Genomic DNA, 12,112 nt, shown 5'->3' with positions numbered 1-12,112 from the left:
CTCTGCAACAAATTTTCCAAGTGGTTTCATTTGCTCAGCATTCTTTCTTTAATCCATATTCCATTGTTTCTTCTTAAGAAAAAAGATGTTGTGTTTCGATAATAAGATTCGACGACATTTTACTTGTAAACTCGGATGATTTTCAATTGCTAAGCATATCACTTTCCTTCAGATTACTAGTTTCTTCTAAATGATCTACGTCAGATTACTCTAGAATTGTTCGGCAGTAATTTAAAAATTCAATATTTTCATCGCGATAAGCTGCATGCATTCAACGTCTGATCCGCATACCGATTTCTAGGATCCTTCGAGGATAACGATCCTCGAAAATAACGGGGATATTGAAAAATGTCTTTCTAACGACACGCGATGCCAAACAGGCGAGATAAAAGGAACGAGGCCGCGAGAGGATCTCGAGGCAATTAGCTGGGCAGTTTGATCGAAAGTAAACAGATAACGCTAAAGTGGTTGCGTCAAGTACTACAATAGTTAGCCGAACTATCGATTGCGCGATGCCAGGATCCAACGGTGCTTTTCAGAGGAGATAATATCGACCAAAAATGACACCGGCTCGAGTATTACCGTCGCGATGAGTCACATCGAGAGGAAACTTCATTTTGTTCGTTGTGTCCCAGTTCCAGCGAACCCCGGGAGAATTTCGCGGCGCGGACAGGGCCGAGGAAAATCGAATTTCCACGCCGGGAAACGATTTAATTCCCTCGACTGACCCACTTCCCGTCGACGCAATTTCATCCAGCGCGTCGGGATCAAACTATCCCTCGCCATCGGACGTCGGAAGCGTCGGCCGCGACGTTGATAATATTAATTATTAACCGACCACGGATTTTCAGGCGTTTATATCGAGCACGCTGCTTGGTTATCTGATTACCGAACTTATTTGCTGAACATTCGATTGACGCTGGTTTTACGTCGATGGTTGATATATTGGAATAACTGACAGGGAGAGTGAGCTTCTGTTTAATTAGTCTCTGCAAAGTAAATCGAGAAGATTGGATTTTATAATTATAAAATTATTTTCGAAATTGCGAAAGGAAAGAGAAGGTGAGTCTTACGTAAAAGGCAATGTAAAATACGAATAATGTATTAATTAAGATAGAAGTTGAAATTCAGGATAGGGTTGAAATCAATGGGATGAATATGAAATTGATGTTTTTGAAAGAAATATGAGCGTAGCGAGTGCGCGATGAAGAGACACGTTGCAAGTGGAAAGTTTCGTGCAACCGATCGATTACCTTGTTAATTGCACGGATCCAGATAACTGCATGCATTTTCATGCATCACACTGATAGAGAAAAAAAAAAAGAAATACGTAGATCCGAAGTGTGCGGAGAAGTATAGGCAACGATACAAGGACGACGGGGGTAATGATGCTAACGAGCACGATTCGACGCGTGTAAAACGATGCGCTATTACATTATCTAACCCTGAAGAATTATGAAATAACGTGCAATGCATTTTTATATAATACACCGCACCGGGACTTTCATGAACTGCGCTCGAGGGGAATGTTACGTATCGACAATGGCCATGAACGGATGGAACTGGAAACAGCGAACGAATTGACAGGGCACAGAAAGAATTCTGTACACGTGGCAGATAATACAATTAGAAAACAGATACTCGTCAAATATTCAGTAAAACACTGCTGCTATACAAACAGTTGCAACAGAAGTAGCAAACGCTTCGAGGAATACCTAATCGCCTATGGCGTATTTCAGCAAAAAGATGTTACAAAAACAACTTCATTCGTTTCCTAAGATTTTCACAAGAGTTCATAAATATAATAAACTTTAATCTATAAATCGGCGCTATAAATATCTCACGAAACCGATATTTGAAGCACAATTGCAAAAAAGCTGTTCATCGTAATAAAACACAATACTAGAATTACAATCTTTCTACTTTAAAAATTCACTGTGACATCGAATGAATCAAGTTTTATCGTTGCAAGTCATTGATGCTCTAACGAATCAAGGCCAAAAGAAAGCAATCGCTCTACTGACTTTCAATGCCTCTATCTCCTGTTATTAAGAAAATTCCATCGTTTGTACATCCCCACGAATGCTTTGGCAATCCATTTGGCAATCAACGGAATTAATGGCTCGCACTTGCTATCGTTTTTGTTTACGGGGACCAAGAAATTTCTCTGGCAAGCTGCACGACAATGCATTATCGAGGAGAAGCGTAGGAAAGGGTTGCTCGCGAGGGTTGCGGGATAAGCAAATAATACGAGCCCTTGAGACCGATCGAGCACTCGTTAACGCACGGATGCCTTTTTAACTGCGGCGTATCGAAGGAAAGAGAAAGGGGCGGTGGTAGAAAAGGGGTGCCAAGGTGAATGGGGAAGCTCGAGGAAACGTCGTAAAGTGCCCCCGACGCTCTGAATCGTCGAAAAGGCGCGAAGAATGGCTACCGAAGTGGAGGGCGTGGGTTCGAAGGGCAACGCGATACACACGCGACCGCACCGCGCCTCGTCCTTAGTCACGATTAACGCCGCGAGAACGCCATGATCCGTCTCTCTGATCCTTGAGGCTCCGCGTTTCGGCGGAGGGTCGCTTTTCTCCTTCGGCTTTTTTCGACGCTGTTCCACTCGATGCTTTTCAACGACGGAGTCACGTAATTTCCTTTGAGAACGCGCCACCCGCGATGCGGAAAATTCGAACGAAGAGAGCATTGAAATTGATTTTCAAGATGAGTCACGCGATCGTCGAGTGTATCCTTCGTACGGTTATCATTTATATAGGAAGCCTATTAACCCTCTGCGGACGAACATGCTTTGAAATATACAAAACCTTCAGCAGATGAAGTTAAATTACACATAAATTGCTTAATTAATATAAAAAGAAGGAAAATACGTGCTGATCTCTTGCTGTTTCAATAATTACATCATTTGTCTGCGACTTAGTCTTCCAAACACGAATATTTCATCCTGCAGAAATGTCGACGTTCGTCCGCAAAGGGTTAACTCTTCGAGGCAGACGATTTTCAAGAAGAAAACAACCCAAGCTGTACATAATTCAATATACTGCACAATTCGCCAACCTTAATCGCAACAGTCTCAACAACTTACTAATGTGTTTCGACTTTTGTACAGTTTTGCTCTCACTTATTTACGCATTTATCGTTAGTTCATAGCATTGCCAACTGGATGGAAAACTTAAATTAAAATAGTAAATTATATGATTATGAGTAACTTCAACTTTTCGAGATGAGTTAAAATACGGGGGACAGTTTTTAAACCACCTAACCCCAAAGAGTTAATCGGCTTTTCAGCTGTAACCTGTCAAAATTATGTTGCTTTGGTTTTTTCTTTATATTTTGAATCAGCGTAATTGGAGATGATTAATTTAGGAGATTCATACTTTGATTATCAAGTTATAAAGCTTTGCAACGTGGACTCTTACGCGATGGCGGATATATCGGTCGTTAGTGATTGTCTCGATCACAAGTGGTAGATACAGTGTTAATACTGTTAACGAGATTAATTGTATTTTGTCGATATTAATCTCTTGCGATGTCCTATGCAAGTAACATCTGCTAAGATTTAGTGTGTTTAATAATTAACTGAAAGAAAAAAGAATTCTATTGACTGTAAATCTGTACTGTAAAGATTAACTGTTCAAGAGAGATGTAATATTTCAATTCAATTCGAAAGAGGAAAATAATACTTAATGTTTACTATGTTAAGGGGACAGATAAGTCTCTTCGTTTTGCAATAATTCACACCGAGGAATTCGCAGTTTCCCTTTAAACCGAACGGATCGCGCACGAAACCGTTCTATCGCGATAAGATACTGGAATAATTAACCCATTAATACGTGACCGACGTTGCGTTAACGCTGCATTCTAACTGCAACGCTCGTTTCGATCGATTTACATTAATGAATATTATTTTTCAGGTTTGCCAGAAAAATGAATTCCACCGTAAACAGAAAATATACAGGTATATATTAAATTGAATTTAAAATCTTTACCACTCGAGCCTAACGTAACGTCATAAAGCAACAAGTTTTAAAAACCGTATATCAGAAACTATGCCACAATGCATCGTTACACTTAGAAAAGAAAATAAGCAAGATTCCAGGAAAAATGGACACAATGATAGAATACAATGATAACGACACTGTTCCACTTCTTCTCCCAGTACCTTGGAATACTTGTTAACACTAAAACAGCTGAACACTTAAACTTATGGTAATCTCTTTATAGAAACTATAACCATGCATTTACCAAGATTTTAACTGATTAATATTTCAGCTTCGATATTACTAAATCAACATCTTCAATCATTTCTCCAAGAACCATCCGTACTTTTTTAGCAACTATAAATAAAGGATCGATTATTTCGACCCAGCTGACAGTCACAGTGTTAACCCCTTGATCTATGATTTCTTTCAAAACACTGTTTCTTTGAAGGTTCACGGTCAATAATATAATAATCACGTCTAGTTCATATTCAAAGAAAAGTGAATAACATTTAAATTCATCGAATTCAGTTCAAAAAGTACATCACGAGTCTGGCACGGTATTATAGGACAATGTGTCAACTGCCTAACGGACAGCACAATGAGACGATGAAACAACGAACAAACAACGTTACCGAGAAAGTCTTCGATATTGACAACGAACATTGTTTCCCGGTGAAATTCTTCATGAAGATCGGTGACAGTCGCGTACTAACGCGCAGCGGGACTACTCGCGGCTCGCCGATAGCGCGGAAAATGATGCTGATAAGATTACGCGCACGGACGAGATAACCGTATCAGTCCCGTGCCTCCTTATATGGAAGAAATCTAACGAGGCTTGATAATCGAGCCAGATACCGTTCGCGCCTTTATCTCGGACCCCTTCGCGTGCACTCTCCACTCCGCCACCTGTTAGACTTTCGCAGTTTCAACCTCACGCGCGGATGGAATTATTTATCGGGTCGTTCGAATGCTTCGCGAGCCTCGTTCGAGCCGTTCCGCACGATTGGGTTGATTTCAGAAAAATCTCACGGAGAATTTTGTTGGAAAATTTGAGCGGCAAACTAATAAAATAATTAAAACGAGAATAAAATCGTCGGGCCTTTGGGGGAAAGGTTTTTTAGTCGAGAAACGGAAGAACAAACTTTTTGAATGTGTTCAAATATTTTGAATGTCATTCGATTGTTGGAAATTTTGGAAGAAACCGATACAATCTTTAGAAACGTGATATCTTTCGTGAATGTTATAGAATTGTTAAGAGAATACATAGCCGTTGAGAAATATTTGTATATCGATTTCATTTCAGTTTCCTAATGTAATCTCTTGACACTGATAGTTAGGAGTGTTCTTGGTATTCTACATGCTCAGTGCTAAGTAGGCGAGGATCTATCACCGCAAACAAGTGCAACAATCCATTGTTTCAGTACGTGACGTTGTGCAATGCATACAGAGAAGCGATAATACTAAGTGAATTACTAAACCGTGAATCTCCGTTTTCGAGAAGAAATTTCCTCCAGATTCCGAATTCCTATAGATTTGCGGTGTAACGAATACATTCTCCACGCTTCTTGCATCATTTCGAATTCCATCGACGCACGAGAACTTTTTCGAGCGACCGTATCGCCTTAAAATTGCCGAGCAAGCCGTCTGTTTTCCGAATGGACTACAATGTTTGCTCATCGATTAGCGTATCCGCCCGGCCTCGCGGTTCAACAGAATTTTTTTCCACGCGGCGACGGAAGTTTCTCTTTTATCGTAACGGAGTCGCGCGTTAAATGAGCCGTTCATTTGTTGGAGTGGTTAACCGCGTAAAACAAAAAACTAGAAATTTTATGTATCTATAAATGAAATTGTAACCTGAAATTGTATGGATATGATGTACAAAGTTGAATATTTTAGAACAATTTCAGTGTTTCCGCATTAAAGTTAGAAAACATTTGCAAAATGGAAATAATCGTTTTATCCAATGAACGACCCGAGCATTAACAAGTTTCTCCTTGGCAACCAGCGACGCCACGATTACGCGTTGTCCTTTTTCCACGCTTTCGCGCCGCGTTTTCGTTCGTTCCGTCGGGAACGGACTGAACGGTTGCATCGTTTCGACGGGCTCTATCGAAAATCCTGCGATTCCTTCAAGTGCCGATGCAGAGCGGGCGAACGCGCGCGCGTTCGAGTGGCCATTCATTCCGCGATTGGCCATGGCCTAGTTTCGCAGTTTCTGTTAATAGCCGCATGTTCTTGCCCAACGATGCGTGGATACCACCTTTCCTCACCGAAATTCGACTCGAGTTCAAACGCTTGCGTGATTTACCTTTGTTTCGTACAGGGAAAAGAAGATTCATTAAGCACCTTGGGCAATCGTTTTCGAGTTAGCGCGGGTTTATCCAGTGGTTCATGGCAATCAATGTGGTAATCACAGAAGTACATATTTATTACAAGGATAACACCAATCCCACGCACACTGGTCTTGAAATATACACGGAAGATAGCCCTGAATAAAGCCTGACGCGTATCTTATTTTTCATTGATGATCAACACGTCAAAGCAATGTAAATACACAGTCCCGAAGTTTCAACGTATACATTTCGGAGTAGCCAAAGGGGATAAAGTAGTACTTAAAGGAGAAAGCAGTATTGAGTGCAATACTTGTAATTCCTAAACAAAGATCGCAGCTAGTTAACGTATTGACTGATACCAAATCCGTCAAGGAAGCTTCCAACAAAAGCAATTTTAAAATCGAATACGTAATATCGCGAAGTATCCAACTAATCAACTAACAACCACAACTACATCAACGTACAAAAATAAACTGAGATCCATATAAAAATCAAAGAAACCTGTAAACACAACACTCGGTCAGTAAGAAATTTCCCGATCCCCAGTTAAAGCCGTCACTCAAAGGCATTCCAGGCAATTTGTTCACGAGCGCTGCGTCAAATCAACATCTAAATTGTCCATCAGTTTCCCATCGGGTTCCGTGGCGGTATCAACGCCGATTCTCCCACGTGTACTTGACACTCTCCCGCAACTATGTTTTTCACGCATCAGCGAACGGCGACATCGCTGAACCATGAAAAATAACGTCACGCGCGGATCGCTCTGGAGCCCGGTCACATGTTAGTACGAGCGCAACAAAAACATCTGTTGCCGCGTTCCGGAGACGAGCCTCCTCCTTCATCTCCCTCCGCCCCGCAGTATCGTTTACGTTTATGTAATCTCGCGCGTTGCCTAATTCTATTCGGCTCGTTCAGCGAATAATCCGGTCCGACGGTTAAGCCGCCCCACGTTTTCTGCGTCGCGTCGTGTCGCACCGTAACAATGGCGGACGCCGATTCGCGACGGTCGCCGTTGTCGCGCGCTGCCGCTCGCCCGAGGATCGAACGAAAAACCTGTTCCCGATCGAAAAGCACAGCCTTCGGTGTACTACTCCGAGGCAAACAATGTAGTGAGCCGGTAAACACTCCGCGACCGTGTAAAGCAGTTTTTTAGGTCGTCGGCCTGACAAAGAGCACAATGGCAACGGGAAAAGGATACCTGGAGCATTGCCGTGCGCCAAGCTGCTTCTCTCTTAAACTAGTTTCCTTGATTTTTTTTCTCTTCTTTCTCCCTTTCTTTCGTTTTTGGCAAAGCGAAGTGCACGGTTTTTGGGCGCAGTTAGTAGGACAGCCCGAGTACCGAACCTTTTTGTGTCCGTCTAGCTTTCTGTTCGTTTATTATCCTCTTTATTGAGCATCCTCTCTCCGGTCTCTCTAACTATAGACTACGAAGCCATTTGTCCCGGTTTAACTGGTTATACTGTTATTGCTTTAATGACGGTCTCTGTAAACACGTGTGCGTTAAACCGCGCGATTACAAGATAATTCTGGAGGGATTTTTAGGGAATACACTAACGGTAGATTTACGAAGACTGACCGCACTTGGTTTCATTGTTTCCAGGCAAATGTGTTGTACGTTAATTGCTAAACCAAACATCTGGCTCTTGCAGCTTTAAGAGATGAGATTCCTGCAATTGATTAATGCTCTAGATTAAACGTTACGAATTTTAAATAATATACTCCTGGCAGTATTTTCTTTGATTCACCAATCTCTGTTTTCGTCAACGTTCATACCACGCTGTAAAATACCAGTTCTCGTCCGATCACTGAAGTCAAGCAGCGTCGGGCACGGTTAGTACTTGGATGGGTGACCGCCTGGGAACACCGTGTAATGTTGGCACACTTTTTTTCTTCGAAAGAAACATTAATCAGTATTTTGGTTCCAACTTATTACCTTGTATTTTACAGAATCTTACAGTTACTAGAGTACTTTCATTCATTTGTTATTATTTCTTTTTGTTTCTCTTCGAAAAACAAAAGTGAATGTTCTGTCAATCAAAGAATCACGAGGTGATGCTAGTGTCCTTCATTAGTGTGTCACGTAGATCAAATGGTACACATAGATTAATTACATATTGCAATTCCTTTAGAATCTGTAAATAACAGCTTTTCAAGTATGATTGCACTATAAATCTTTGCTCCAATTTCTTTGACTCACGAATCTCTGTTTTCGTCAACGTTCATACCACGCTGTAAAATACCAGTTCTCGTCCGATCACTGAAGTCAAGCAGCGTCGGGCACGGTTAGTACTTGGATGGGTGACCGCCTGGGAACACCGTGTAATGTTGGCGTAATCTTTTTTTTTCATCCCGACATAAAAACAATGGAATCCCACCGAACCACCACGTCCCGTTCATCAAAAAATTCCTGCGCCAAAATTATTACCAAACCGACCCTCTCTCAGGAACATCCACGTCCCGTGTCTGAGAACAATCATTCACAGTAAACGCCAACGGAAGTTAGGATTCCAGAATGAAATTCCATGGGGCTAGGCTTCCGTGGCTTCAGGGAAGTGGGCCGCTTCCATCGCGAGGCCGCGCGCCGTCTCGAAAAGGCTGTTCAAGTTAATTGCTCATCACCGGACCGATTCAGATATTAACTTACGAGCTAATCTAGCCGGGAGCCTCGTAATCTACCGGCGGCTAATGAAAATAAAGAGAGGTCGTTGGACCCTCTCGGGAACGCGGTGCAGCGGCGACGTGCCGCGAGCGAGAGAGCGAGCGAGCGAACGGCAACGAAGTCACGTTCCTCCGACGACAATGAATAAAAGGGCACTCCGCTGGATTGCCCTTTAATAACTCGCCCGGACCACGTCCATTATGTACACGTTCCACGTTGCGCGTCTGCCGAACGGAGCCGGAATATCGCGGGGTAGCCGCTTGCGGGAACTTTCACCTTAATTCCCGTCGACCGAGCGCCGGGACGACGTTTTACCTTGTTCTTGCACGCGATCGGTCGTCCTAGCTGGACAATTATCCGACGGTTTCGCTGGCACGCGAGAGTCTCGTGACCAATCGAATATTCGCGTGGAAGGCACCGCTCGAAGACGACTCGGTGTTTAGAGGAATGGCACTGTGGGAGGAGTCTTTAACCGAGGATCTTGTTTAACCGTTCGAGTACCAGAGGTTTTTAAAGAAAACCCGGTCGGAAAAAGCCGAACAGCGCAATAGCGCTTTCTGAATGGAATGTAAAAAGATCCAAACGACGCGATAGTGCTCCTTTTATTCTATGTCGAGAAAAGCCAAGCAGCGCGAAAGCGCTTGTCTTAACCTATGTTAATACTATTATATATATATATTAATTTATAATAGGTATCAACGAAACACAAAATGTATTACTTGGATTACTTATATGCAAAAAAAGTAACGATGCGATGTACATGCGTCTGAAAAGTTGAGCGCGTTTCGTTAGATTGTAAGTGCGCCGTCAGTTGTCCGTATCGTTCAAATGCGGCTTGGTTTTTTCGACATGAAATCTGAAGAGCGCGGATGCGGCGTGTGAGACTCAAACGGTTAATGTTTTGATTGATTATGAGCAATTATCGACGAATAGCAAATTAGGATTGAAAATGGGACGAGTAAATACACATATGAAAATTGGACAGTAAAGAGTTCGAAAGATGATTATAGCTTTGATTAGTTATGTATTGACGAATAGGAAATTAGTATCGAGAATGAGATGGGAACAGATGAAAAAGCTGGTCAATTAGATACGCATGCCTTCTGGATGGCATCTTCTGAAGCAACACATGGGATATAGATGACGAGTTAGTTAGCGGAACTAGCCCATTATAGTGCTTCAGCGATTTGTGAATGCGACAGTTTCAACGAAAGGCACTTGTGAAAGAAGCCAGAGCTATTAGGATTGAAACGGTGGTGGGGCAATGGGGCAGCAATCAGACCCGCATTCCTCTGGCTAGCCAACTTGTTATCTTCTTGTACTCATCTACGCATTACACTTTGTCTAGTAGGGAACACGAAGCTATGAACTTAAGGAAACAGAGTGTAATAACATGGAGACAAGACAGTTCGTATTGGTTTGTATGCGAGACTAGTTTAGTGAGCAGCAATTTTTATGGAGAAGTTTATTGTTTTTATTATATTTCACTTGTCTTTTACAGGGATGGAGAGGTAGAATCGATAGAATAGATAGAATAGAATAGATAGTTGAATTTAGGTATCTACATAAAATATCGATAAACTTCCATTGTTAATAAATTATGGGGCCATCTGTAACGAAGATGGAAGTACCTGAAGTTGAATGAAGTTCTGCATAATCTAGGCACAAATTGGACGACGTCCCAGAATGGTTCGAAATTGCAAGAAGCTATAATCGCATTAATGGAACTATTAATATACGATTGAATAACATTTTGTCTGAGCTTGTACCATAGTTACGAACAAGGAAGAAGAAGAAGGCGTTTCTCTCTTAAGAGGAATTTTTCGGGTGCTGATGTAAGCGACAGAGGCCGGAGGTAGCCATGTTTACACTTGCTTTCGTGTTGTGTGAATTTGAAGAGGACTCACGAATGTGCTGGGTAATTCGTAATTGAAGACGGGTATCCTTCGTTCCAGCTCGTAGGAGGAAACTTGATCTTTGTTACTTAATAAGTGTAGACTGCGAATGTTTCTGTAAATTCACGATTTTACGATTTGGTCGATGCAAAGAGGAATGTAAAGAAACCTCATTATCTCGATGAACGCTGATGGACATTCAACATTGTAGCAGCGGATTAAATTTCTGTTGTAATTTATCGAACAGGTTCAAAATGGAAGACATTATAACAGAAATATTCCAAACATTTTGATGAAGAATAGGGTGTCAGAAATGAGGAATGAAAAAATAAAAAAATGAATAAATGAAAATTGAAAACTAAAAATTAATGAACGAGGAGTGAAGAATAAGAAATGAGAAATAAGAATTGAGAATTGAAAATTGAGGGATATGGAGTGAAGGATAAGAAATGAAAAATAAGAATTGAGAACTAAAAATGGAGAAATGAGCAACGAAAAATGTCTGAATCATTTTTAAACTGCAAAAGCATACCATACATACTCTATTTCAAGCAAATATTTTTGACAGAAAGATAATTAACTAGCCAACGAAGGGAGCACAAATTAAACCTTCCGACTAACGAAAACGACACACGTTACGATATCCATGGAAACTACGGAATCAATAGGATACGCGAACGATCCGCGGAGAACGCGGGACCGTTTACGTAAATCCGTTTTTCATAGCACGGCTCGTTTGCCTGCGACGTTGTAATCCACGAGGCTGAGACCTTGAAAAACCGATCTCGCTGCGAGACGTCGTTTTCCGACGCGCGTCTAGACCGTCGCCGTAGGCATGCTATTTTTCGTAATATTTTCCCGCGACATACTCGTCGGATTCGTCACGCGATATGACGGATTGACGTTCATTTCAATTCGTTGCGAATCCGTTCGGAAATATATGGCTCTGATCGATAAGCTTGCGCGGCGGTTCTCGTTTAACGAGCTTCTCCCAGTATATTATAATGATTATCCACTAAGAACATTGTCATGCACGATTCGTTTGTAAATATTGACAACAGCGGAGAATAATATAACAAGAAACTCATTTAATTCCATACTAACTAAACTCTGGAATCTAACAAATTCCAATAAACTATCAAATACATATTTTTCGTCTATTTCATAAAATCGATGGTTAATCGAATAATTATATCTCGCCTTAAAGACTTTGAATAATTCAAACTACAGTAACGA

At 41.5% G+C, this 12,112-nt stretch overlaps 1 protein-coding gene and 2 non-coding genes across 8 annotated transcripts in view; 2 read left to right on the top strand and 1 right to left on the bottom strand.

The window, feature by feature from the left end:
* The window catches only part of LOC116427642 (uncharacterized), a 188,695-nt gene that overhangs the window by 58,757 nt on the left and 117,826 nt on the right, over window positions 1-12,112 (bottom strand). The window contains exon 1 of one of the 6 annotated variants that reach the window (XM_076368138.1): window positions 4,622-4,761. The exons of 4 other annotated variants lie outside the window; for them this stretch is intronic. In XM_076368138.1, the coding sequence (XP_076224253.1) occupies window positions 4,622-4,652 (31 nt within the window). In that variant the 5' untranslated portion in view covers window positions 4,653-4,761. Of the gene's footprint in view, window positions 1-4,621; window positions 4,762-12,112 lie in introns of those variants that run through there. One more of the 6 variants, XM_076368145.1, reaches the window with a different exon arrangement.
* LOC143174663 (5S ribosomal RNA) lies at window positions 8,082-8,201 on the top strand. The gene has a single exon (XR_012998883.1). It is a non-coding gene; the product is annotated as a 5S ribosomal RNA (ribosomal RNA).
* On the top strand, window positions 8,534-8,653 carry LOC116427713 (5S ribosomal RNA). The gene has a single exon (XR_004235148.1). It is a non-coding gene; the product is annotated as a 5S ribosomal RNA (ribosomal RNA).

The sequence above is a fragment of the Nomia melanderi genome, chromosome 6, assembly GCF_051020985.1.
Source record: "Nomia melanderi isolate GNS246 chromosome 6, iyNomMela1, whole genome shotgun sequence".
NCBI lineage: Eukaryota > Metazoa > Arthropoda > Insecta > Hymenoptera > Halictidae > Nomia > Nomia melanderi.
This window is presented reverse-complemented; position numbering and strand designations above follow the sequence as displayed.